Genomic DNA, 25,491 nt, shown 5'->3' with positions numbered 1-25,491 from the left:
GTACTTTTCCTCTGAATCCTCCATTAGCCTGGAATAAGGGTATCATTGACAATCAGGAATCATGAAGTCCACAAATAGCGTAAATCTTTGATCCCCAAGGGATCCACCTTCGACGGCGAGCCCGCAGGCTACTATTTACATCTTACGTTCAGTGGATACTATATACAATAATGACTGTCTTGTGTAGTTATATCAACAGGTTACGCCATATACTCCAGCTGTCATATTATCAGTAACTATTGGTATGTTCAGGGATGGTACAATACATAACAACACCGGCTACTAGTAGCCACGAGTCACAGCTTGTCGGTATTTTCTGGGTCTTGTTCAAGTAAATTACGTCCATGGATGCTCAATTCTATCAAAATCCCCCTCCCCCCGGGGGGGACATCCGCTGCAACGGCCGCGCAGCCATTCCATGCCACCCGACACTAGTGCCCTGCAATTACAATCCTGCGACTGCGCTAATCCTCAAAGACAAGAAATTTCGACCCCAACTAAACCGCATTCAGCACTTCTCACAGGAGTCGCCCAGGAAAGGGTCATTTGATACAATACACTCGTCATAAATTCTTGCTCTTCGTTCCCTCTTCTCTTCGCCACCTCAAGTCCTCTATCGGGAACTGGTCAACACCATGACTGACCAAGCTATTGCTGTTGTATGTATCGATTGGCGAACCCTAAATTCTCGGTTTTTTTGCCTTTATGTTTAACTGGTGTGATTTCTAGGACCCTGACGTGTATTCAAACGACGTGAATACATATCCAGATGATTGGCAATCGTATGTCTCCGTGCGATGGAACCTGTCATATTTCATCTAAAATTTCTAGGGAAACCACCTCCATTGGTTCGTCTATCTATCGTGGATTTCTAGAAAATGGTCGTCGGTAAGATTACCATTGATCGACAATTAAATTTAGAATTTCGGACTCACCAATCTTATCTACTAGATATCAATCACTTCGCAATGAAGAATACATGTGCGCAAGATCAAAGTTTAAACCGACTTTTCATGTTCACATACCAACTTTCGGCTGCTGACCATGCAATTAATATAGGGTCCCTTCGGACGATCAAATGTTCGAGACGTACGAGGCTGGGTACGACTTACTGCTGCTCGCATCAATTAGGATCGCCGAAGTCTGCTACTGACCTTGTGATACAGACATTTAGTGACTATCATTCTCGACTCGGAAAGGGAAAACCCTCTCTTCCGATCTCCAATTGGAGATGATCCGAAGCATATCCTAGATCTAGGCACTGGGAAAGGCGTCTGGGCTATGTAGGTTTTCCGCAAACCATGCATCCTTCGAAAAAACAATGCACAATTTCTCTGACCATAAAGATAGTGATGTGGCGGACATGTTTCCAAATGGTTAGTGAGCACCTCCAGGTCAGCAGAAGCTCTTCTGCTGACTTTCTATCTATCTCTCTCTTTTTTTTTTTTTTGTCTTTTTTCTTACGATTCGCCAACTTGCAGCCACCGTTCGCGGAGTTGATCTTTTCCCACCGCCAGTTTCGTGGCTACCTCCCAACTGTGTCTTGGAGGTCGATGATGCCTTGCAATCGTGGACTTGGCGTGAGCCCTTTGATCTGATTTACATGCGGATTATGACCGGGGCCTTCAACGATAAGGAGTGGGATCAAGTTTACAAGCAATGCTATGAGTATGTTGTTTGTTCTACAATTTCATCCCGGTTATGATTGTTCAATTTTAATCCGGATATCGACTGCAGTAACTTAAGACCCGGCGGATGGATCGAGCAAGTTGAAGCTAGCCCTGTGATCGAGTGTGACGATGGGAGTGTACCTAAGGATAGTATCCTTAATACCTGGGGGCCGAATACGAGAGAGAGCGCCATCAAAAGTGGACGTGATCTGGACGCCATCGACCATATGAAAGAATCTATTCGCACGGCCGGGTTCGTTGACATTCACGAGCAGGAATATAAATGGCCCATTGGGCCTTGGCCACGCGACAAGAAATATAAAGAGGCTGGAACTGTCAATTTTCAGCATTGGCTCTCCGGAATGGAGGGCTGGTGCATGTGGCTACTCACCAAATTCGGATCGCCCGCTCCATGGACTAAAGAGGAGGTGCTCGTCTATGTAGCCAAGTTACGAAAAGAGATCAAGATCCCACGATATCACACCTACCAACGCGCGTAAGTCATTCCTCCCATGCTCACGGGATTATGTTGGGTGTGGAGAGCAATAATTGATCTCAATAGGCGACGAGTATGGGCTCGCAAGCCTTTACCAGAAGACAGTTCGGCGAAGGAAAAGGAGATTAAGAAGGAGTAGCTTTATACATCCTCATCATCCAAGAGTTCCTAGTTCGGATCCACAGTAATGACTCTGCATTCTTTGGAATCGACATTTTTTCATGTACATATCCCCGATCATCGAGTCCCACCTGCGACATGCGATTCATCTATATTCTTGTCTTCTTTCTTTAATACACGACAACTTGACTTACTCGATGTATGAGATCACCTCAGCCTCTTAATAATACTAGCACTCGCCCTAATCAAATTTTATCGCAGACGATCGCATACTTCTTGATCGATGCCCGGATTGATCTGTCGCACTTGGCTGGCATATCTGAAATCATTGGCAGACTGGACCCTTTTTTTAAAATTCTGTCATCGTGGATTAGCTGCCAATTCTTGATTCTTCTCATCACGCCGATTGGTCCCTTGATTCTACAATATCTGGCCATTCCTGTCGCTCGTTGGCTCTGTTCATTGATTGGCGCATCGCCAGGAATGCACCGGCCTGACATCACCATCGCGTTCGCTGCTTGCTTATCCATTTTCTGCGAGACTCTTCTTTATCTTTTTAAAAGAATCCTTTTTTTTTTCTAAATCCTAAGTATCTTTGAAGCTCAATATGACCGGGGTTTATGCGCACAGTCTACGACCAAGGAAAGGGAAGATCAAATCGCATTTGCCGACCAACAGCCTGTTTGTCAAAAGGATGGTTGGTTGGGCTTCCGACCAATGTACTTCACTCATTCATTTTCTTCCGATCCTGAGAAAATTGAAATGGGATTTGACTGCACGAACTATCAACACCAATTTCGCGAGAAAAATAGGAGAGGGTAAACCAGCCCTACCTCTGGAAAAGCATATCTTTCAGACGATCTACCTGAATGACCAGCATAAGGACCTATGGACATGGAATGAGATTGAGCCATCCAAGATAATTGCTCGAAAATGGTGGCACCAATTTGGCCATCGGTGGCAGAATTACCTACGGGTTGTACCTGGTATGATGTTCATCAACGGGCACAATAACACATTGTATGCTGGTAGTTGGACTATGGTGGTGAGTGCAACTGATTGGGAACGTCTCTTCGACAGGCTACTAACTAAGATTTACAGAATATGCATGAAATAGCCTGCATCTCAGGTATCGCGGCTGCTTACCAACTAGGAGCAGCATACGAGCCATTTGATGACTTTGCAGAGGACTTTTTTGCCAAGTATCTTCTCGTGTGCCATGGCACGCGATATAAGAGAAAGAAGCCAAAAGACACATGAGTCTCATTCATGAATAGCATTGCGTGGTCATTAAATATCAGTGTCTTTCAAAATCAAAGAACGTATCGGAAGCTTTCTATCTCATGATCTGTCTTGTTAGAGAACTCGTCCTGCAACTCTTCTTGTTCGGTCATCTCTACCGGGGAGCCGTATAGCCGGTCTCGCCGTTTGTTTTCGTATACATAGTACGCATACAAGCACATGAGGAAGAATATACCGAATATCAAGCCAGACATGGCCGCCTTGATTCCAGTCTAGACAAACATCAGGTGTTAGCTTCAAGATGAATTATTCAGTCGCAAAGGGGGGGAAATGACCAACCGGATAAGAAGGCTTCTCTTCAGGAAGGAAGAATTGAGGCCCAACTATATTCCCAATACAATATGCGGCAAACATCAGAGCGCTGACAGTGCTTTTCTTAGTGAAGCCAGCCACGTTCGAACTAATGAGACTTAGCGACAAGGGAATATTTGCCGCGAAAACAGCACCCAGACAAAGCCCCGTCATCTTGCCCGCTTGGTTATCATCACCCAATTTCCAGATGAGAATCATACCGATCATGGAAACAGTGGTATTGAGAATCATCATCGGTATGCGGACCTGTTGGACTAACGTGGCAAATCCAGAGGTGAGCACGAGAAATACCAGTTGAGCAGCACCGATCGGCATCTGGATTAGAAGGGATCGAAGCTTGGAAAAGCCAAACCCATTGATGATAATCGAGGAGAAACTGGTGATACCCCCATTGCAAAAGTTTACGCAGAGGGTATACAACACCAAGAACCAAGTTTGAGGGTCCTTGATCGCCATCCACACTTGGCCCCATCTAAACTTGCCTGTGTCCATCACACCAGTCTTGTTGCTCAGAGTCCGTTGAATCGCAACTGCTTTCTCGGTCTTGTTCAGGAATATGCTTTTGGCCGGTGTATCGGGAAGGAAAGCAGCCAGTATGAAGCCATAGCCAGCTGTAATTGACCCGAGAACTAGGAACAGCAGCTGCCAGCTGGTGACTGTATCGTTATGAATCAATCCAATTCCATAGGCGACCAGACCGCCGATCACTGTAGCAATTGAGTTTCCAATAAACCAGGCAGCCTGCCGAGCAGGTTGTTCCTCTCGCTTATAGAACATGCCGGTGATCAAGGCGAATCCAGGGGCGATAGAAGCCTCGCCAACACCGAGAAAGAAACGTGCGGCCATCAGCCCTCCGAAATTTGTGCAGGCAGCATGGCACATCAATACGCCTCCCCATATAAATACAGCAAGAGCCAGGTATTTCCCAAGGGGCAAGCGAACGATCAGATAGCCACTCGGCCAACTCCACGCAAAGTAGCCAAAGTAGAAGACAGCGGATGACCAATTATATTGAGTTCCTTGTAGATCCTATGGTGTAAGAAGAGAATAAGTGTTAGTTTGATGTGATAAGACGCATAGTAAAGTAACGGGATAGTAGTGTACATACCAGATCCTCTGCGAGGTTGAATAATGTGGCTTGACTCAGAGCCAGCTTGTCCATATATTGGAGCATATAACAGAAGCCCATCAGCGGTATTAAGCTGGGATTATTTGGTGAGCGACTGAGTATGGTAGATTGTAATAAACCTTCACTCACTATAGGTCTAACTTCCATAAAACCTTTCTCTCCAGCTCTGGTGTGACCGCCGTTTCCAGGACTTGGCCGAAATCGACATCGCGGGCGGCAGGTGAAGAGTCTAATTTCTTGATGTCCAAATCAGGTGCGTTCGCGTCTGAAGTTATGTCCTTCTCTCTCATTATGACTTTATAAAATTCAACGTCGGATCAAACGAGGTTATAGAGGTCGAGAAAGAAGTGAAGAAAGTGGTTTGCACTCGATGAAATAAATGACTCGAATCTTCGAAGATGGTATATATGAGGTGAAAAGACAGACACGCTGGGAGATCACAAACTCTCAACAAAACAGAGTCAATAAGTAATATTAGATTTTGCTGGCTAAAGGGGAGATTAGGCGGAACTATAAAACCAATACGATATGCTCTTTCCATACGCCAACCCCTCAGGGCTTGGTGGCGGAGGGTTGTGGTGATGATCAGCCACCTCGTTAGTTATCGTGCCCAGGCCACAGTGCTCGGTTGACAGATATGAAAAGTTGTATGTATCATGGCTGAGCAATTTCCATTGGATGCAATAATAATCAACGCCACGATATGGTTGGATCCCTCAGGACGAGCAATATCATCGGCAATCAGGAGAAAGTATAGGTACGGACAAATGCCGTCAACGCTATCCTTTCTATCTCTTGTAATCTGTCTATCACCTTGATTGCCCCAGATTCCATACCAATTGTTCCTGGGGACCCGAGATTAGGGCTTGATGGTCGGCTGTTCCGCCAATACGCGGACAGCATCGGCAATCAGCCCCGGCCTCTTCTGGTCGGCAACCCACTTGTCTATCCATGGATTGCTATTCGTATTGTTTATCCTCAGGGCTTGCTTGGCATGATTAGCAACAGCATTGCCACCATGCGTTCACTATATGTATTTTAGTGTTTTACCCCACAGATTCACACCGCGGGGGAGATCCACCACGTTGCCGACTGGTTGCGAGGTCTGGTCAGCTACAAGTTCTGATAGAACCAACTGATTATCTCATGAAAGACGGAATTCCAATTGTCAAATTCCGTCCTTTTGCTATCAATGCTATTTTGCTTCATCTTTCTCCCGAAAGCCCATCGGCAAAGAGTGGGGAAAAGGATGTCTTACACTTTGGCGAACAAGTTATGCTGTGACGATGCAACGGAGGGGTTTTCTCTTGTTCCCCTCGCTTGTGATTTTTCTTTCTTTTTTCTAGTTTTTCTCTTTTCTCTTCGAATCGTGCATCTCTATACACCGAGTCGCCCTGTCGCCGTCTCAAAAACGATTTAATAATTTGTCCCTGTCTACAACATACTGAGGATGACGATCTCAAATATAGATATTGGAGACGTGCGGGCGTCCGTCGACCGCGCCATCGAAGAGCTGCACGATTCCCTGCGCAAGGTCAACCAAGGAGTGAGTGAAAGACGAGCTTGGATGAAGCTTCGATAGTTAACCCAGCAACACTTGGATGATAACATTTCATAGCCATGGAATCTCACTAAACATAGTCTCCTAGATCTGGTCCAACCCTGAATTGGCATTCAACGAGCACCATGCTCACGACCTGATCTGCGATTTCCTAGAGAAGCAAGGCTTCACGGTCAAACGCCATGCTTATGGTCTAAATACGTCTTTTGAAGCTTTGAGCGGAACGGGCGGACGCCTGGTCAATTTCAACGCGGAATACGATGCACTTCCAGAGATTGGCCACGCTTGCGGACATAATTTGATCGCGACTAGCAGTATTACTGCCTTTCTTGGTCTCTCATTTGCTCTACGAAAATACGGTATACCTGGGCGAACGCAATTACTCGGAACTCCTGCTGAGGAAAACGGAGGAGGCAAGGCTGAACTTATCAATGCCGGAGCTTATAAAGGGGTCGACATTTCTCTGATGGCGTAAGTTTCCAATCCTTCGAGATGATCCTTTTTTTCCCCTGGTTTCTTACGATCAAGATAGGCATCCAGGGCCTAGAAAACTATTTGCAGACCAAGGAGATGCGGAGGGAATCGCCGGGACTTTGATGAATGCACGTAAGAAGATTATTTGCGAGTTTACTGGCAAGAGTGCACACGCAGGAGGTAATCCTTGGGATGGCATCAATGCTCTGGATGCATTAATCTCCGCCTATAACAATGTGGCCGTATTACGCCAGCAGATTCTTCCCGAGCAACGAATTCATTGCGCATTTACAGATGTTCCTACCGTGGCCAATGTCATTCCGGAGTATACCAAAGCCTACTGGCAAGTACGAAGTCCCTCGCTCAAGGGTCTTAACAATCTGGTATCCAAAGTGCGCAATTGTATCCAAGCTGGGGCATTGGCGACTGGATGTGAGGTGAAGATTGAGGAGTATGTGAATACCATATGATATATAAGGTTGAGTAACGAAGAATGGACTAACTTTGGATTTCATATAGGGAGGAACTCTATACAGATGTACGATTGAATGACAAGCTTTGCGAAAGCTATCAGGCCCACATGGGTCAATATGGCCGCAAAGTACTCAAACGCCACGAGAAGGTTCTGACTGCATCATCTGATATTGGTATGTCTTTTATTCTTTTGGCATCTTCTGTGATATTTGATCATGATGGCCAAATATATCATATTGTTCAAACTGCACTTCTATGCAATGCTAACTAATAAACTCAAAAAGGCAATGTCAGCTATGTCACCCCTACATTACATACCATGTTCGGCATTCCAACACCAGAGAATACATTTCCACATCATCCCACATTTGCAGCTTCTGCTGGTACTGACGGGGCCCACGCCGAGGCTGTTGTGGTTGGCAAGTCCCTAGCACTGATCGGATGGGATATGATCAGCAATGATCAATTATTTACCACGGTGCATCAACAGTGGAGAGATGAAATTGAACGAGATGATTAGCTGTTAACAAACATTCATTATACTCATTATACAGATATATCATCTATTGAATGCAAATATAAAATGCAATTATAATAATTATAATACTAATTGTAAAATTGTATACTTCGGCAATTCACTTTCTCCGCACGTCATCAACTGCCGGGGTGCCTCAGGCTGCAAGTAACGTCCATTTGCGGAAGTCTTCCCCTCCACTTCTCTTCTTTTGACTTCATCTCTTCTACGCTCTCTCTCTCTCTCCCTCCTCTCCTCCTTTTTCCCTCTTCTCCGTATTTATGCGGTGCTTCAATTGTTGACGTGGTGGGGGATCGTTTCTTTATGTCCGGACGCAACGCGCCGCGCTCCAAGAATGGTTCGTTCTCTTCGCATCTGCCTCCCCCATGCGGTAGTAAACCCGCGATTTCCCCGACAGCTCCGGCAATGCTGTGGTATATTACATAGTATGATAGTTATGTAGTACTTCATGCTGATGTTTATTATCTTTTAGGCTGCAGTACCTGCCGCCGGCGGAAGGTCAAATGCGGCGAAGAGCAACCAGTTTGTAAACGATGCCTCAATTTGCGACTCAGTTGCGAATGGGGAGTTCCCGTCAAGCGCGGTCGCAGTGCGCAAATCCGTCATCTTCAACCTGCTCCGACATCCAGCGAACCCCAATTAGAAGGTTTTTGGCCAACTTCAGACGCAGGCGACTTAACTGACCTCGACCTTGATCTCGATATTCAACCGAATGCCCTCCTCCCCGGTTTCTCTCCAGCTTCCTGGCCCGGTGATGCGGTGACACTGGATGTCGCCCCTCAATTACCGGCCTTTTTTCCACCCACCGCGCCGGCTGGAATTCCGACTCCGCTCTATCCACCTCTGAGCACTAACAAGATCGTATGTGCCAATTCACTGAGTTTGACGGAACATGATCACAAATACTTTCAATATTTCCCTTCCTCGTCGATCGTCTATTATTATATGAAAGGATGGAATTGGAGCAGTTTCTGCTATCTCTACGAGGGACCTGCAGCGACGAATAAAGTCATTATGCGTATGATTCTGGCCCTGGCAGCTAGTGATATGCATCGCGAAGGATTGGTCATCCGGTCTCCAGGTCGTCCCACTGCAGAGGATCATGGAAGATATCATTATAGTCTCGCCGTGAAGGAGTTCAGGCAACTCCTCGAAACTCCGCGACGGAATGTGTCCATAGAAGAGCTGGAAATTATATTCGCGACTATGTTTCTTATGGTCACATACGAATGGCAATTTGGCCACTCAGTACGTCATCTTCAATTACATCTCCACGGGGTCCGTTCATTATTGGAATCCCATCCGCAACTTTTCCGTCTCAAGGATATCAATGATGTTCTTCTCTCTCCCGAGTCCGAAGCATCGACTTCGGATGAAAGAACGTCTTCTAAAGTGTCGTTCATTCCAGAACAATTTCTTCTGTGGATATTGTCAGTCTTATCCTCCAGCGCATGATGGCACTTGCCATTGACTAATTCTTTAATTCAGATATATCGATGCGAGTTCACGTCCAATGGGCTTGCCAGAGTCTTTGAATGACTATGTGTTGCAATCAAAAAATCCGGCACTCCACCCGGATCACCTTCACCGATGTGCTCGTCTCTGGGGTCGATGCTTCTGGGGCGAGCAGTACCCTGACCAAGAAATTCTTGATGATATCGAAAATTATCGCGCTCTCGAACTCCTCCACACCGGATTTTGCATGCGCCATCGAACGTGGAAGGCTCTTGTCGACACCAGTGCTGAAACAGAATCCGCCTCGTCATTGATGCAAGAAATCAACGCCATACGCGATGTAAGTTTTTATTCATCTATTATAAACAGTGTACCTCGGCAATTTGATTAATGTTGAATTTAGAAATTTTCCGATCTCTTTATCACTGCCAGGTTCGCCGGCCCAGTCTCGGCTCGACGTACGCTCAACACAATCTATATGGCCGTTTGTACATTCTACGCAGAGATCCTCCTCCACCGCAGACTTCTATGTGTCGACTCGCCGCCCACAGCCATCCACCGACAGGCCACAATAGGAATCATCGATATTGCGCGAAAGCAATTCGCCTCTGATAGTCGACCTTTGCGGCGATTGCATTGGCCACTGCTCATGGCGGTTATTGAAACGCCCGACGTTGAGCACCGAATATGGCTCAGACAACGTCTGTTTGAACTGCGTGACCACCATTCAGAATACCTTTGGGCGAACGAGATCGCGGATCAAGTTTTGGCTCGTCAGGACGTGAACCAAGGATGCTATGCCAATCTCGCCGAACTACTTTTGCAACGCCTGCGGGTGCCATGAATTAATGGCGCATAAAATGTATTTATAATAATGTTTATAGACTACTAACGTGTTGATGCCCCCCCCCAATTTATCCTTTAATTTAGTTTTGTACTTGTACTTGTACTGCTTTCATGGACTATTCTCCAAAAAATATGCATCATACGCTACCTCCCCTTTTGCTCGAGTGGCCCTTCCAATAATAACCCGATCGTTCATCCATTTGTACTTCTGATGGCCTGTTTCAATCTTGACATGCAGATGAAACCAGTACTGGCTGGGATCGACAGGACCGCCGTCCATGAGTGCCTTCAGGATCTCTGGTGGTCCTGCACGGGTGCCTTCAGTTCTGCGAACGTCAATGTTATCTTCCCTTGTTCTTATTCTTCCTTTATTATTGACCCGCATAGATATTGGAGATCTTACTTTATATAAAGGAATGCACCATCGTCGCTCTTAATCACATAGTTTGTATTGACGTGTGTAGTCTGATCATCCTCTACCAGCCTAAAAGATTGATCAGACAGGATTTCTCTACCAAGACCATAGAATTGAGGGTCGTGAAGTACATACATGAAATCAGCTCCGCCAGGCACTACTTCACCATTGAAGTGAGGCCCTTGCACAGAACCTGACAAAATTGGTACGCAGCGACGTCGCCCATATGGCCCATGACCGATTTCCAATGGTGCATCAACCGCACAGCGAAGGGTGAATAGGTGACTTAGTTTGGGGGCGGGTGCGAGGGTTTCCATATTCATTTGATCTTGTTCAAATTTTGATCGGGTCTGATTGCAAATGGATTGACAAAGATTTATAAGAATTGAACTAAACTGGAGAGTGTCTCCGCCGGAAAAGCCGGGGGTGGAGGACCTCGGTTATAACGTGGGATGTGGGGAATATATTGATTCATTTCTGTCTATTTCTACTATTTTGTTACTAACAATGAGCGATCTTTGAGCTATTCATGTCAAAAACAGATGGGAAGATAAATGCCCGGTTCATCCGCCATTGTGAATATGAAAGCCTCGTATACTTAACTTATAGTTGGTCCTCAACACCGAATCACTTCCTTAATTTGATGCAAAATAAGCATCTTCTCTGCATCCTGTAACAGTCGTAGATTAATGCTCTTGACATCATTGAAACAAGCTTTGAATGGGTCCACATTTGCCGCCATTCCCGGCCATCAATGCCATCAATATTAGCAGCTGTATAAATCCTCGTGGTTTCGCCGTGGCTATAACTGCATCCAAATCCTACTACGCTGATGAATGAATCTCAGTAGTCGATTTGATTTAGTTTATATTAATAGGTGGGTACTTCAATATGACTGAGAATCATTTCTCGGTTCGTAGCATGCAGCAATTACTCATACGTATAGTATCTTTCATCTATATACGACGATTACTACCTCTTTTACTGGGCATACTACATTTTCAATAGGTAGTTGAAACTGCTCAACAACCCTTGGGTTTTATACTGTAGTTAAATCGTGACCCAGTTACTCCGGTTTATTGTATCATTTTCAGCCTATTTGAAGAATTGAAGAACTGTCGGAATGTAAGTTTCTTGCTCATGTGATTGTTTGTGGACTTCAAACTCAAGAGTCATGGCATTTTGGATTGTGTTTTCATCTCTATGCGCATAATCCTTATTTTAATTTTTGCTTTTGTTTATGTATTCTTCTTATCATAACATTTATATGCCCATCGACGTCGTTTCCCACGGTCTATCTTGAGCCCTCAAGCAACTTCCTAAGAAAGCCTCTGCGAACGCAAACTTTCGTAGGTTTATGTTGCTATCCAAGCTCGAATTTAGTCGAAAACAACAGTCTTGTGGCCATTCAGGAGCACGCGGCGCTCGGCAAAGTACTTGACCGCAGTGGCAAGGACATTGCTCTCAACATTGCTGCCAGCATGGGTCAACTCCTTGGGGCTCATTCCGTGGTTAACACGAACAACATTCTGCTCGATGATGGGACCCTCGTCCAGATCGCTGGTGACAAAGTGGGCAGTAGCACCAATAATCTTCACACCGCGGTCATAGGCCTGGTGGTACGGCTTGGCTCCCTTGAAGGAAGGCAAGAAACTGTGGTGGATGTTGATGATGCGGCCGGACATAGCCTCACACAGAGTGGGAGAGAGAACCTGCATGTAGCGGGCTAAAACAATCAAATCGATGTTGTTCTGGCGCACGAGCTCCAGCACTTGTCCCTCCTGCTGAGCCTTGGTGTCTGCAGTGACGGGGAGATGGTGGAAGGGGATGTTGTATGTAGCGGCAAGAGCAGCAAACTCCGGGTGGTTGGAGACAATCAGAGGGATTTCAATGCTCAGCTGGCCAGTCGATTGACGGAAGAGGAGATCGTTAAGGCAGTGGCCGATCTTGGATACCATGATCAGCACGCGGGGCTTCTGGGTAGCGGGGTGGATCTGGAAGTCCATGGAGAAGCTCTTTGCGGTTGGTTCGAATGCAGTGAGCAGGCTCTCGAGGGAAGGATTCTCATCGCCGGCTGGGGCAAAGCGCACGCGCATGAAGAAACGCTGGGAGGTAGGGTCACCAAACTGCGACGAGTCCACAATGTTGAGGTTGTGTTGGACGAGGAATGCAGTCACGGCGTGGACAATTCCAGGGCGATCGGGGCCCGAGAGGGTCAAAATGAAGCTGGGAGCCATATCGACGGTGTTGAATCCGTTTTTTCTGTTTTTCAGAACCCGTGGGAAATATCAGACAAGACAAGAAAAGTTTCCAAAGAAGTTTGAAATCTCCAAATTTCCCAAAATTCCCCGCCGATCACCGGCGCTGAGTCATCGGCTCGGCCCCACTGCCCGAACTAGTCAATTTTAACCCTATTTTTCTTCTTTTGCTTCTTTTATATATATATATATAATTCTCCTAGTATTCATCAGGCTTTGGTCTTTCAATTAATATCATTTTATCATTTGATTGAAATGAAAGACAATTGATGGCTAAGAGAATATCCTATGTCTACTGCTTTGTAGATGTACATCTAAGATCAACTATACAAGAACAGCTTAAAAAAATCATAGCAAAAATAGTGAATACTCAATCCGAACTATGCATAATACTCACTATCCTATGAAAGCAATGCGACCATTTACTTCCTGGTCCACGGCACTCCTCCCATCGTCTTTGATGTGTCCTTTTTGGCTGAGATCGATGTTTCAAGTTGTTGATTTGTCTATACTTAAGACGATGACCATTGTCCCAGCTGCTCTTGAAGAATAGCCCATTCCTCGTCTGTGGTTGGAAGAGTTTGCGCATGAGTCTCATCACTCATGTAACTCTCGAGATCGCGCATTTCCTGGTTTATGCTCGCTAGACTTCCTGGGTGAACTTCATTCTGCTTTGCGTCGTTCTCACATCCTTTCGCCACAGGCCAGCTGTGATCTCATAAATTTCCGGAGAAGCTTCACGTTGCTTTCCTTTGACTTTACTTACATTCCTTGCTCTATACCATTCATCATGTGTGATCTCAAGTATTTCTTCATCTCGCTGTTCATTGTCTTTCTTTGCGTTAATAGCATTCTGCCACTCAGCATTTGTGATACCAAATTTTTCAAATTTAAATTGATGTTGCCGTTGATTGCCATTGCTTATATTCTTAGCGTCTTACCATTCGCCATATGTACTCTCAAACTCCTCTGGGGAGCTTCTGTTGAATCTATCGCTGCGCGAGGCCCTGTAGGCTCGGCCTGTTCCGGATGAGGAGTCCATGATGGTGGGAAGAGGAGAAATTGCAGTGGTAATTGGGTGGTAATATTGAATGTAATGTAATTGAGTGATGTCATGGAAGGTTGTTGATAGCTTCAATTCCCAGATTTGACTTGGTTTTTATACCTTTAGATCTGGAATCATCTCTTCCAAAGCTTCACTGTGACTTTCTTTGAATGCGCAGTGCTAGTCGGCTGTTGCTACTAGAAATAGACTATTGTTCACATTATTCTAGTTCCTAATTTATCAGATCCTTTGAATATTCTTTCTGCATTGTTCTTCAAGCAATACCAGTCTATTATCAACCGATCTTTGTGTCTTTTCAATAAACATTGTGTGCTTGTTATCCTGTGGGCCTTGATTTTATTTCCAGTATACTTCTCTTCAAGTCCGAGTCTTTGTAAATACTACCTATTTTAGGTTGAGGCACCATAAGTGGAGTGCTATTGTATGCTTGAATATGGACAAAGTCTCTCAAAGAAAGGAAAACGTGACATTCTACTTTTTTATTCTCTTAGTTTTCTTTGTCTCGACAAACATGCAAGCCATTGTGCTTTGTCTATCAAGAACGAAGTCCCTTTAAATGCTCAATACTCTATTGTTGTGTCTTAATATATAAATTGTCACAAATCTCTTTGTTTGCTTCCTGTTTTAGGTGACCCTCGAATATCATGGCATGGCATACTTTGTCCTCATAATTTTCATAGATTATGACTGCCTTGGATAAGGTCTTCTTTCACCACAAGTCGAGCTAGGGGACACTAGGCAATTAGAAATCTGTATAAAGTTTAATCTGAGGTATCAAGGTTGGTTCACTTCAAATACGGGGTCCAATTTTGACCATTCCGACAATCCTGCAGAAGAGCGGCGCTGAGATACGATTACCAGCGGCACCCTGAAGAATTCAGGGCAGATACACTCCCGTCACGGATTCAACGGGCTCCCCAAATGAGAACTGCAGATCTTGTTAAATCCTATTCAGTCGTTCACTAGGCAAAAGCAGTATAGATGCCACGGCACTAGAACCCTGAATAGTCGGCTCAAAACTCTATGCCGTATGACTCTCGCCTGGACACGGACGCTATCTCTCCACAGCTCTTCGTAGGGCGATGTGGAGATGATTTCCTATGCCAAAATTAATGAACTCTACCCCTCAACGCTTTCTTCAATGTGGGAGCTTCCTCCGTGTCCGCGGGGGACTACTTTTCTTTCTCCTTTTGGAAATAACAGTTATGGGTTCATGCTAGTAAGGCCTCGGTGCAACGGACCGTTCCCCCGCAATGAATAGAATCACAATCATTCAGCTAACCTTCTCATCATGTCTAAATAGATATAAAGAGTCTTTATCTCAGACCCAGTCGATTCTTGTCACGACACACTCAACTCACACTTCGCTTCACTCCTTCGAGATAGCTCTTCAAAATGGCTGCTTCTCTCTCCTATCAGATTTACAAAACTGCTCTGCTGGTTGCCTCTTTCCTGGCCTTCTCTCAGGCACAGCAGGTTGGCACGTCTCAAACTGAAACTCATCCTTCCTTGACTTGGTCCAAGTGCACCAGCAGCGGCTGCACAACCACTTCCGGAAGCGTTGTGATTGATGCCAACTGGCGCTGGGTTCATACGACTGATGGATACACTAACTGCTATACTGGCAACAAGTGGGATACTTCTATCTGCACCGACGATGCCACATGTGCAGCCAAGTGTGCACTCGATGGTGCTTCATACTCGAGCACCTACGGTGTGACCACCAGTGGGAATGAGCTCCGTCTGAACTTCGTTACGACGGCATCACAGAAGAATATCGGCTCTCGTCTCTATCTCATGGAGAACGACAGCAAGTACCAGATGTTCAATCTTCTGAACCAGGAGTTTACTTTTGATGTCGATGTTTCTCAACTTCCCTGTGGCTTGAACGGTGCATTGTACTTCGTGTCAATGGATGCCGACGGTGGCAGCTCTCGGTTCCCTACGAACAAGGCCGGCGCTAAGTACGGCACTGGCTATTGTGATTCGCAATGCCCTCGAGATCTTAAGTTCATTGATGGTGCGGCCAACGTTGAAGGCTGGGAACCCTCCGATAACGATGCCAATTCTGGCGTTGGCAATTATGGCTCTTGCTGTGCTGAAATGGACATCTGGGAGGCCAATTCCATTTCTACTGCCTTCACCCCTCACCCATGTGATACTCCTACTCAGACCAAGTGCGAGAAGGATACCTGTGGAGGTACTTACAGCTCCGACCGTTACAGTGGTACTTGCGATCCTGATGGTTGCGATTTCAACCCATACCGTATGGGCGATACTTCTTTCTATGGACCAGGCAAGACTGTCGACACCAAGTCTCCATTCACCGTGGTGACTCAGTTCATCACTGATACTGGTACTTCTTCCGGTACTTTGACTGAGATCAAGCGTCTCTACGTACAAAATGGAAATGTAATCTCTCAGTCTAACTCCAAGGTCAGTGGTGTGAGTGGCAACAGTATCACCTCCGACTTCTGCTCGGCTCAAAAGAAGGTATTTGGAGACACCGATAGCTTCAGTGCCCATGGTGGCTTGGAGGGCATGGGCGCTGCCTTGGCCGAGGGTATGGTCCTGGTGATGAGCTTGTGGGATGACCACCACTCGGACATGCTCTGGCTTGATAGCAATTACCCGACCACCGCCGCCAGTACCACCCCTGGAGTTGCTCGTGGTACCTGTGATATCTCTTCTGGAGACCCTGACTTCGTGGAATCAACCTACCCCAACGCATACGTTAAATATTCAAACATCAAGGTTGGTTCTTTGGGCTCAACATACAACTCTGGAGGCTCTGGCAACTCTGGATCATCCAGCTCGAAGACTACGACTACTACTACAACAACAACGAAAACCTCTTCCACTACCACATCGGGCGGCTCCAGTGCCACTGGCTTGCCTCACTACTCTCAATGCGGTGGTCAGGGGTGGACTGGTTCGACTACTTGCGCTAGTCCGTACACCTGCACTAAGCAGAATGATTTCTACTCCCAGTGTCTGTAGCGGGGGAGGAGACTCTTGACGGATGATTTGGGGAGAAATACCGCAGCGGGTTTCGGATTTGATTATTAGTCGGAGAATTACGATGTGATTTCGATCTGAACGAGTTATAATTCCGTTCTTGCGTACCAGTATTTCAAGTCTAATAATGGACGAGTTCTTAACAATCATTATCATTCATTGCCCCCATCGAACCCATCGTATCAATTTAGTTTTTGCTTCAGGCAAAGCCCCGAAATTCAAATGCCTAACCTTCTTGATCCTCGGGCATTTGAAAGCCACCTCCGCAAGGGTCCCACCAATTGCATTCAGTTCCCCCTGCATGTCAGCCCTAGTCAATGCAAGCGGGGAGAAGAAGTCAGCCGACTTTGGGTTCTGCCATTAGAAAAGGGTTTTTTTCTTCGGATGTGCCGGTGGTTGGCGCAGCCATACGTCGCTTGTCTAGACTGGGGAAATTCTGCAGCAACGCCATGCGGAGAATCCTCCGACTAGACACGCCACAGAATTTTAGCAGCTGGGGATGGGCAACCTCTCTAAATTTGTTGTTCCCTGTTTTTTTTTTTCTGATTTCATTGATCACTCGGAATATTGAGGAATAGGAACTACCAGATTCTCCCTCTTCTGCAATGCCCGTGTAATCTCATTGTGATTGCTGCATGCACGATAATCCGGCCGTTCTGCAGAGAACTGGTCCCACTCATTTCCCCATTATTTGAAGATTGTGACTCCATTTGTGGAAGTTTCATCTTATTTACTAGGCTCAGACAAAGGTAGAGAGGAGGTGAAGTGCTTTTACTCTTCTTTCAATTAAGATCCGAGCCTGGGAGTTCCTCTGGGCCGGTACAACTGTTCTAACTCAAACTAAATTATCATCAATCTTGACATTCAGCCCCTTGGGCAGCAAATTGCTATAGCAATGGTCATCTACGTGGATTCATTATCAAGTCTATGGTGCATCAGCGGTTCCTATTTCGAATCTTTCCCAATATCATTCAGGATCCGCTACTGGATACAGTCTGTTACACAGTCACTTCTATTTAAACTCTGGTTCGTAATTCATTTCATTCTATGGAAGCATAAAGTATACTGACTCCACTCTACTGTACTATTATACAGTACAGGTTTGTGGGGATGATGTAGTCGCCCCTCCCCTCAGCCCCAGGTCTTAACTTTCTCCACCCTTCGTTTGGTATAAAAGGAGTCCAGGGCCCTCTGTTTCATGTTCCTCAGCTGCTCTACTGCAAAGCAGCAACCAATTCATCGACACTCTTCATCTCGCGGGCATTATTTTCACCCACATCTAGAGCAACCAAGAACCGACTGACACAGTTATATCCTGCAATGCCAGTAGTCAACTCCACGATTTCACGATCATCAAATCCCACTGTCTGCAACTGAGCAAAAACTTCATCCTGGACCTTAACGGTCTTGGTCATCTGGTCCGTATAACGCAAGACAGCACGCTGCTTGGGAGAAAGCACACTCCCCTCTAGCTCAGTTAAATTTCCCTCCGCCGTGCAAGGTAAAGTCCGAGCAACCTGAAGCTCTTCCGGTTTGATTCCTCCCTTCAGCGCGAGAGGGGCATGAGCATTCCACTCATATACAGCATCATTCAACACGGCAACCCGGCAAACAGCCAACTCGAGGATTCCCAGATCGACCACAGTCCGAGTACGAATAGCACCTAAGAAACTATTCCAGCCATCTGCGACAGGAGGACTATGCAGCAGTGACAAATCCAATGGAATCAAAGGCCGAGGATTCCTTCGTGCGGCGATACGAGCATAAATATCCGCGGTGTCGGCGGGAGCATCAGCGGGTGGAGTGTTCGGGGCGTAAGGAAGACGCATTGTGCGAAATTGAATCTGACGTGACTTGGCTGGAAAAAGTCTTAACAATGAAAAAGGAGGTCTCAAAGGATGCATCCAGTCTTGATTGAACTTGTACTAAACATTAACACTTATGATTATGTTTTGCGACTTCACCTTTCTTTTCCCGGCAATTTCCCCGCGACCAGCCGAAATTCAAAGCTTTCCCCGGCAGTCGACGATCGCCTCATCCGAAAATTTTAAAAAGACGCGGGGAAAGCGGCGGATAAGTTCAATTCCGGTGGTGGGGAAGCCTTTCTCCGGCAATCGCCACAACCGAAGGTTTCCAGTCGAGCGGGGGGAATAGCGATTGCCCGTGGGGAGAGCTTCTCTTTTTTGAGGAATTCGGTGAGTGATTGATTTAGTGGATCATTTGTGAATGAGACTGTGAAAGAAATGCTACTGTTGTTCAATTAATCACACTGTACTATGTATGTATGTACAAGCGGGAAATTGTCAAATCATTATGTTATATCCACTCCACGAACTATACACTACTGTAATTGTTCCAATGACTCTCACTCTATAGCTGATAAGGTATCGTGTATATAGTACTATACATCTTTGAGCCTCCAAATAAGCATGTCTATTGCTCTCATGATTGGCGGGCGCGCCGGGATACCGCAGCAGTCTGGTTCTCAATGCAGCTATCAGCGTGGCTTGATCGTCAATCACAGTGATACAACTGGTTAGCGGGAGTCGAGAGGTGGATTAAGTCTAGAGGATATTGAGTATAGCGAGGGGCAGCTGCAGGTGGATCGCGGGGTACATTATACTATGGTATATATACGATACTGAAGATATTATTGAAATACACTCTTGTACGAAAGAAGAAAAAAAATGAAATGTAGAATATAGTATGCAGTAAATTCATCTTATCTTGATATGTGCATAGAAAATACAAAATAGTATCTCAAAAGATCAACGCTAAATCCAAATGCAATGCCAATTTTCTCCCAAATTCGTCCGAATGGAGATCTTACAACTTCTGCTGAGCACGCTCGAAAGAAGAGACGGGCGGGGCGGAGTTGGGGTTGGGGTGGTGCTTCTTCAGAGCCATGGTGACAGGGTAGTTCAGGTCCAGAGTGGCCTTGGGGTCATCAGTCTTGGGCTTGAAGTCAACCACGAGATCATCCTTGACGGCGAAGACCGAGTCGATATCCAGGTGAGGGTCATCGCTGGGGTAGATCTGGTTGATGACGGTGGCATAGTCCGGGTGGGTGATCATCAGGTGAATGTGAGCGGGACGCATGGGGGAACGGTCCATGAGGTTCAGCAGAACACCGGCGGGGCCATCAGTGGGCAGAGAGTAGGGAGTTGGGTGGTAGCAGTACCAGTAGAACTCGCCCTTCTCGTTGGATCGGAACTTGCCGCGAAGGTTGTTCTCGGACTGATTGGGGTCTTGGAAATCGTACTGGCCGTTGGCGGAGGCTTGCCAGATATCGAGAACAGCACCGGCAATGGGGGCACCGGTCTCCATATCGGTGAGAACACCGTGCATATAAGTGACCTGGCCGTTGGGGTTGGGGTCTTGAATGATGGAGTCACCCAGGGCGCGGAAAGGAGCATTGGGAGACCAGAAGGGGCCCAGAATAACGTTGGAGGTGGGGGACTCGCCCTTCTCAGTGACGATCTTGTTGGCAATCTCATCGACCAGAGACTCGAGACCGATCACATCACAGATACGGTGGCACTCGTTGCGAATGGGGGTGCTGATCTTGCCGATGGAGTTAATGAACTCGACACCGAGCATCCACTCGGCAGGAGTCAGTTCAACCTCACGAGCAAAGTCGTGGATATGAGTGATGAGGGAGCCGAGAATGACACGAGCCCGCTCGGGGGTGCCAGGGCCCATAGCGTTGACCACATAGGGAGTGAAGTTAGGGTCGAAACGGGGGTTGGTGGACATCGTGAAGTATAGTTATCTCTTCAGTGTAGATAAAGAAAAGAAGATATGTGAGGAGTATGTAGTATGTAGTGAAATAAATAAAACAAAGTCCACTGGGTGAATGATGAGTAAAAGAAACAGGAATGAGAAGCAGAACCCTTTATATAAGTTGCATTTGATATTCGGATATCCCCATCGTTCCATTCGGCAGAGACTCGCGGAGTTGAAGGCGTCTCTTCGGCAGCGACCACTCCACAACTCCCGGCGGGAATTCTTTTCTTCTTTTCTTGAGTTGCCACTAGATTTCTTGGAGTTTCCCTGGTTGAAATTTGCTGGATTGATGGTTAGTTTGAGTCAATTACATTAATTCTAACTGGTCATTCAGCTGAAACAGACTGAGTATTGGCTGTTTGCTCTCTACCGTCTACTTCTCCCGCCATTCAATATCACCAGTGGTTATTGTACGGAGTACTTGCGGGCATCACCAAACCCTAATCCTTCTCCCGGCTATACTCTGTATCTCATCTCGGCTTTCTCCCTTTCAATCGTATGATTCGATTCTTTTGTTCTCGTCCTTCTTTCATCCCTGTCGCATTCCATTCGATCAAGTCGAGATCCTTTTCTCATACCCCTCCCATCACGATGAAGCACCATTTGATGATCGGCACATGGACCGCCCCCGGGCGCATCTACACTGTGCAATTTGATGATGAAGCCTTGACGTTGGATTTGGTCAAGAAGACCGATATTCCAGAGGCTGAACCAATTTCATGGATGACTTTTTCCCATGATAAAAAGGCCATTTATGGTGCTGCGATGAAGAAGTGGAACAGTTTTGCTGTGAAGAGTCCAACCGAGATTGTTCATCAAGCATCGCATCCTGTTGCTGGTCACCGTAAGTTCTTTTTCCTCTTGCTCCTCCCCTGCTCCTTTTGCTATTCTTTGCTGATATTTGTAGCCCTCGCGGCCAGCGCCGACACCAACACCCGCGCCATCTTCGTCTTGGCTGCTCATCAACCCCCTTACAACGTCTACGGCAATCCTTTCTACAAACACGCTGGTTACGGTAATGTTTTCTCCGTAGACAAGGAGGGTGCGCTCGAACAGAATGTTCAAAACTACGAGTATGCGCCCAACACTGGCATTCACGGAATGGTCTTTGATCCCACCGAGACCTATCTCTACTCTGCCGACCTTCAAGCCAACAAGATCTGGACACACAAGAAGGATGCGCAGACGGGTCAATTGACTTTACTGGATTGTTTGGAAGCTCCTGATCCTGGAGATCATCCTCGCTGGGTGGAGATGCATCCCAGTGGCAAGTATCTGTATGCTCTGATGGAGGCGGGCAATCGTCTGGCAGTTTATGTGATTGATGAACGCACTCACAAGCCTGTCTTTACTCACATTACTTATCCATTGCTTCCATCTGGTATGACCCTTCATTACTCTCATGATCCCCTTCAACATCCCCAGCATTACCCATTGAATACCCCTCTATCGTTGAATTCCCCTCCATCTTTGTTCCCCTCCACTCCTCTTGATTGTTTTTCCGCTCCACATTCGACGAACTCATCACAATGATTAAAGTTAAAAAGTTCTCTCGACTAACCCAATTGTAGGTCTTCCACCCCGGAATAAGTATCGTGGCGATGTCACTTTCACCACTAAAAGTGGCGAGTATCTGTTTGCAACCACTCGATCCAACCATTTCGATGTGACTGGTTATATCACGGCATTCAAGCTAGGTCCCTCGGGTGAAATTGAGCGACAGCTCTTTATCAACCCCACATCCACTAGTGGTGGTCATTCTAATGCTGTGAGCCCTTGTGATTTCAGTGATGAATGGCTTGCTCTCTGTGATGATCAACTTGGATTTGTCGAGATGTATCGTTGGAAAGACGAGAAATTGGCTCGTGTGGCACGATGTGATATTCCTGAACAGGGCTTTGGTATGAATGCAATTTGGTATGATTAAATACTGCAATAGACTAGATCATAAATACAATCATCCTATTATCATAATCATCATAATTATCATAATCATCATAATCATCATAATCATTGCTATAATAAAGTATACTGGAAGTATAGAGTATACTACAGTAGAAAGTAACCCTCGGCAGTCTCTTCGGTTGCGAATTGCTTTCTTCCGGCAATTTGCTGCCCCTCTTCCGTGTTCATGCTATTCTTTAATTAATCATTTCTCTAGTAATGCTTCATTCGATTTATTCTTCAACTCTTTAATGAATAATTGATTGATTCCTTCTCTTCTCTCTCAATTATTACATTTTATACTATTGTTTTATTGTACTCCTGGTTGTTGACTATTGTCTACTGCCGCCATGCCTACTCCCGGCCTACTCTACGTGACCATGCAGCCCAAGGGCTCTCTCCCTGATGCTCAATTTCATGATTGGTATAATTCCGAGCATGGTCCTCTTCGTCTTCGTCTTCCCTTCATTACCAATGGTTTTCGATTCCGAGCCACCGATGGCGAACAACCCGAGTATGTCGCTCTGTACGACATCACCGATATGGACGAATTAACCCGCAAGACGTATCTGGATCTTCGAACTGATCTGATCAAGACTGAGCGGGAAAAGAAAACTATGGCCCAAATTGATGTTGGTCGATTGTTGTATGATCTCGTGGAAGAACGTCGCATTCCCAATTATCGCCCGTTGGAATCGCAAGCCGACGATAGTCCCGAGACCCGCGGAAGTGTGATGATCGCCGTCACTACAACAACTCACGACGACCCTCAAAAACAGGCCGAACATGACCGCTGGTACCGGGAGGAACACTTTGATATGCTCTCGCGAGTTCCAGGATGGCGTCGCAGTCGTCTTTTTGTGACTGCAGCCATTGATTCCCAGGCTCCCCGTGAGACTCTCGCCTTGCACGAATATGCGCCCGTCAACGGTCTCGGGGGTGACGCCCACAAGGCTGCCATGAACACTCCCTGGAGGGAAAAACTGCAGCAGGAGGTCGTCACTTCAAAGCGTCGTCGTGTTTATCAGTGGTATTATACTTTTGGCCCAGCTCCTCGTGAACTCAGCTCCCTCGCCAGTCCCGATTGCGTTGGTCCGTGGTCCTCAAATGACGGCAAGACTCGTACTCTCCCTTCCACCACTCGCCCGGCCGTCGAATCCTATATCACCACCGCTGATGGTGTCGAGATCCCATACCGTTTGGAAGGTAGCACAGACCCGATCGCCCCGGTCGTGGTGCTGAGCAACTCCATCCTGGTTAACTGGCACATCTGGGACCGCTTCGTTGATGCTTTCCTCGCCAAGAAGGAGAACCAACACTATCGCATCGTGCGGTACTTGACTCGCGGTCGTCACTCTGCCAGCGGCGAACAACCTGTCAACATCGATCTCCTCGCCTCCGACCTGAACACCCTCCTCGAACACCTCCGCGTCCCACCCAAGGCCGCCCGTCTCATCGGCGTCAGCCTGGGTGGTGTCACCGTCCTGAATACGTCCCTGCTCTTCCCCGAACGGGTCGGCGCGTTTATCGCCTGCGATACCAACTCATCTGCTCCCGAGTCCAACCGCAAGGCCTGGGGTGATCGCGTCGCCATGTGCGACCAAGAAGGCTCCGTTGACCCAGAGACCAAAGAACCCATTGTCGGCGAGAATCTGGCCGAGGTCACCACACGACGCTGGTTCGTCCCAGAGTCCTACGAGACTCAGCCTGAGGTTCTGGCTCCCGTCAAGGAAGCCGTTCGCACGAACAGTCTGAAGGGCTTTGCGCATAGTGTACAGGCACTCTGTGCCTATGATATCCGGGAACGCATGGGCAACGCTACCGTGCCCGGATTATTTGTAGCGGGCGCCAATGATGGAGTGTTGCCTCAGACTATGCAGAAGATGGCAGCTGATTTGAAGGGAGGAGCTGAATTGAAGATTATTGAAAAGGCGGGACACTTGCCGATGGTTGAGCAGCCTGGTGCATTTGCGGAGGTGGTGACCGAATATTTGAGCCAGATTGATTCTTAAATAGCAGTTAGTAAATATATCAGTGAATATAGACAAAAATTGCAGTATCTCAGTTGTTCAATTATTATCAATATTAGTACTTCTGGGTACTACCCATAGTAGTAGTAGATATTACAACAACTATTGTAGTTGTGATGATCTGGAGGGGGGGGTTATATCAATACTCAGGTGTTAGTAAAGTATCACCTGAGTATTGATATATATATTGGAATATATACCATGATCCTAACCAACTATATGCTTGTACTACAAGCATATTCAGCGTTAGGTAACTATGAATTCCACCACATATTAATCACATATGCACTCTTACTTCTAGAATACTAATCCCGGGTTATATACCTATATATTTCATAATCAACCAGTATTGTGTCTTATCACATATATAATATGTACACACTCTTCTATTGCTATTACTACTACAATATATCATCTCACAGTGATAGTTCTACTTTACTCTACTGTATACTCTATACCACTATACTATCAGCTATTTCTCTTATATCTCTAATCTTCATGAATATCTTCTAACAATGGAATGGCGCAATGGTTAAGCTCACCGAATTCCTTCGGGTGCCCAGGTTCGAATCCTGGCTCCGACGTTGGTCGGAGTGGCGC

At 46.4% G+C, this 25,491-nt stretch overlaps 13 protein-coding genes across 13 annotated transcripts; 7 read left to right on the top strand and 6 right to left on the bottom strand.

The window, feature by feature from the left end:
* Nucleotides 1–635: 635 nt before the first annotated feature.
* Nucleotides 636–2,305, top strand: N7469_007647 (class I SAM-dependent methyltransferase; the record flags this gene model as incomplete). Its single annotated transcript, XM_056646565.1, has 10 exons — nt 636–659; nt 730–782; nt 832–888; nt 952–981; nt 1,060–1,101; nt 1,167–1,283; nt 1,351–1,376; nt 1,482–1,668; nt 1,738–2,166; nt 2,233–2,305. 10 exons carry the CDS (start codon nt 636–638, stop codon nt 2,303–2,305), a joined length of 1,038 nt encoding a protein of 345 aa, XP_056500006.1.
* Nucleotides 2,306–2,893: 588 nt separating this feature from the next.
* Nucleotides 2,894–3,546, top strand: N7469_007646 (putative flavin-containing amine oxidasedehydrogenase; the record flags this gene model as incomplete). Its single annotated transcript, XM_056646564.1, has 2 exons — nt 2,894–3,331; nt 3,388–3,546. 2 exons carry the CDS (start codon nt 2,894–2,896, stop codon nt 3,544–3,546), a joined length of 597 nt encoding a protein of 198 aa, XP_056500005.1.
* Nucleotides 3,547–3,599: 53 nt separating this feature from the next.
* On the bottom strand, nt 3,600–5,319 carry N7469_007645 (uncharacterized protein; the record flags this gene model as incomplete). The annotated part of the gene is made up of 4 exons (XM_056646563.1): nt 3,600–3,800; nt 3,868–4,929; nt 5,009–5,102; nt 5,159–5,319. 4 exons carry the CDS (start codon nt 5,317–5,319, stop codon nt 3,600–3,602), a joined length of 1,518 nt encoding a protein of 505 aa, XP_056500004.1.
* A 1,160-nt stretch (nt 5,320–6,479) lies between these two features.
* On the top strand, nt 6,480–8,058 carry N7469_007644 (M20 family metallopeptidase; the record flags this gene model as incomplete). The annotated part of the gene is made up of 5 exons (XM_056646562.1): nt 6,480–6,575; nt 6,679–7,061; nt 7,123–7,515; nt 7,584–7,711; nt 7,823–8,058. 5 exons carry the CDS (start codon nt 6,480–6,482, stop codon nt 8,056–8,058), a joined length of 1,236 nt encoding a protein of 411 aa, XP_056500003.1.
* A 318-nt stretch (nt 8,059–8,376) lies between these two features.
* N7469_007643 (Zn(II)2Cys6 transcription factor) lies at nt 8,377–10,372 on the top strand (the record flags this gene model as incomplete). Its single annotated transcript, XM_056646561.1, has 4 exons — nt 8,377–8,410; nt 8,546–9,503; nt 9,562–9,868; nt 9,932–10,372. 4 exons carry the CDS (start codon nt 8,377–8,379, stop codon nt 10,370–10,372), a joined length of 1,740 nt encoding a protein of 579 aa, XP_056500002.1.
* Nucleotides 10,373–10,483: 111 nt separating this feature from the next.
* N7469_007642 (DUF3237 domain-containing protein) lies at nt 10,484–11,112 on the bottom strand (the record flags this gene model as incomplete). Its single annotated transcript, XM_056646560.1, has 3 exons — nt 10,484–10,700; nt 10,778–10,858; nt 10,925–11,112. 3 exons carry the CDS (start codon nt 11,110–11,112, stop codon nt 10,484–10,486), a joined length of 486 nt encoding a protein of 161 aa, XP_056500001.1.
* A 1,056-nt stretch (nt 11,113–12,168) lies between these two features.
* On the bottom strand, nt 12,169–13,026 carry N7469_007641 (formyltetrahydrofolate deformylase; the record flags this gene model as incomplete). Its single annotated transcript, XM_056646559.1, has 1 exon — nt 12,169–13,026. The coding sequence occupies one exon, from the start codon at nt 13,024–13,026 to the stop codon at nt 12,169–12,171; it is 858 nt and encodes a 285-aa protein (XP_056500000.1).
* A 533-nt stretch (nt 13,027–13,559) lies between these two features.
* On the bottom strand, nt 13,560–14,089 carry N7469_007640 (uncharacterized protein; the record flags this gene model as incomplete). The annotated part of the gene is made up of 2 exons (XM_056646558.1): nt 13,560–13,755; nt 13,989–14,089. The coding sequence occupies 2 exons, from the start codon at nt 14,087–14,089 to the stop codon at nt 13,560–13,562; spliced, it is 297 nt and encodes a 98-aa protein (XP_056499999.1).
* Nucleotides 14,090–15,508: 1,419 nt separating this feature from the next.
* On the top strand, nt 15,509–17,113 carry cbhB (putative 1,4-beta-D-glucan-cellobiohydrolyase; the record flags this gene model as incomplete). The annotated part of the gene is made up of 1 exon (XM_056646557.1): nt 15,509–17,113. One exon carries the CDS (start codon nt 15,509–15,511, stop codon nt 17,111–17,113), a length of 1,605 nt encoding a protein of 534 aa, XP_056499998.1.
* A 1,232-nt stretch (nt 17,114–18,345) lies between these two features.
* On the bottom strand, nt 18,346–18,960 carry N7469_007638 (carboxymuconolactone decarboxylase family protein; the record flags this gene model as incomplete). The annotated part of the gene is made up of 1 exon (XM_056646556.1): nt 18,346–18,960. One exon carries the CDS (start codon nt 18,958–18,960, stop codon nt 18,346–18,348), a length of 615 nt encoding a protein of 204 aa, XP_056499997.1.
* A 997-nt stretch (nt 18,961–19,957) lies between these two features.
* Nucleotides 19,958–20,887, bottom strand: N7469_007637 (putative catechol dioxygenase; the record flags this gene model as incomplete). Its single annotated transcript, XM_056646555.1, has 1 exon — nt 19,958–20,887. The coding sequence occupies one exon, from the start codon at nt 20,885–20,887 to the stop codon at nt 19,958–19,960; it is 930 nt and encodes a 309-aa protein (XP_056499996.1).
* A 621-nt stretch (nt 20,888–21,508) lies between these two features.
* Nucleotides 21,509–22,844, top strand: N7469_007636 (lactonase family protein; the record flags this gene model as incomplete). The annotated part of the gene is made up of 3 exons (XM_056646554.1): nt 21,509–21,761; nt 21,825–22,298; nt 22,489–22,844. 3 exons carry the CDS (start codon nt 21,509–21,511, stop codon nt 22,842–22,844), a joined length of 1,083 nt encoding a protein of 360 aa, XP_056499995.1.
* A 367-nt stretch (nt 22,845–23,211) lies between these two features.
* On the top strand, nt 23,212–24,873 carry N7469_007635 (putative alpha/beta hydrolase; the record flags this gene model as incomplete). Its single annotated transcript, XM_056646553.1, has 1 exon — nt 23,212–24,873. The coding sequence occupies one exon, from the start codon at nt 23,212–23,214 to the stop codon at nt 24,871–24,873; it is 1,662 nt and encodes a 553-aa protein (XP_056499994.1).
* Between the last annotated feature and the right edge of the window lie 618 nt (nt 24,874–25,491).

This window comes from Penicillium citrinum (genome assembly GCF_028827155.1).
Source record: "Penicillium citrinum strain IBT 23319 chromosome Unknown utg000006l:1.0-3011923.0:1.0-3012962.0, whole genome shotgun sequence".
In the NCBI taxonomy this organism is placed as follows: domain Eukaryota; kingdom Fungi; phylum Ascomycota; class Eurotiomycetes; order Eurotiales; family Aspergillaceae; genus Penicillium; species Penicillium citrinum.
This window is presented reverse-complemented; position numbering and strand designations above follow the sequence as displayed.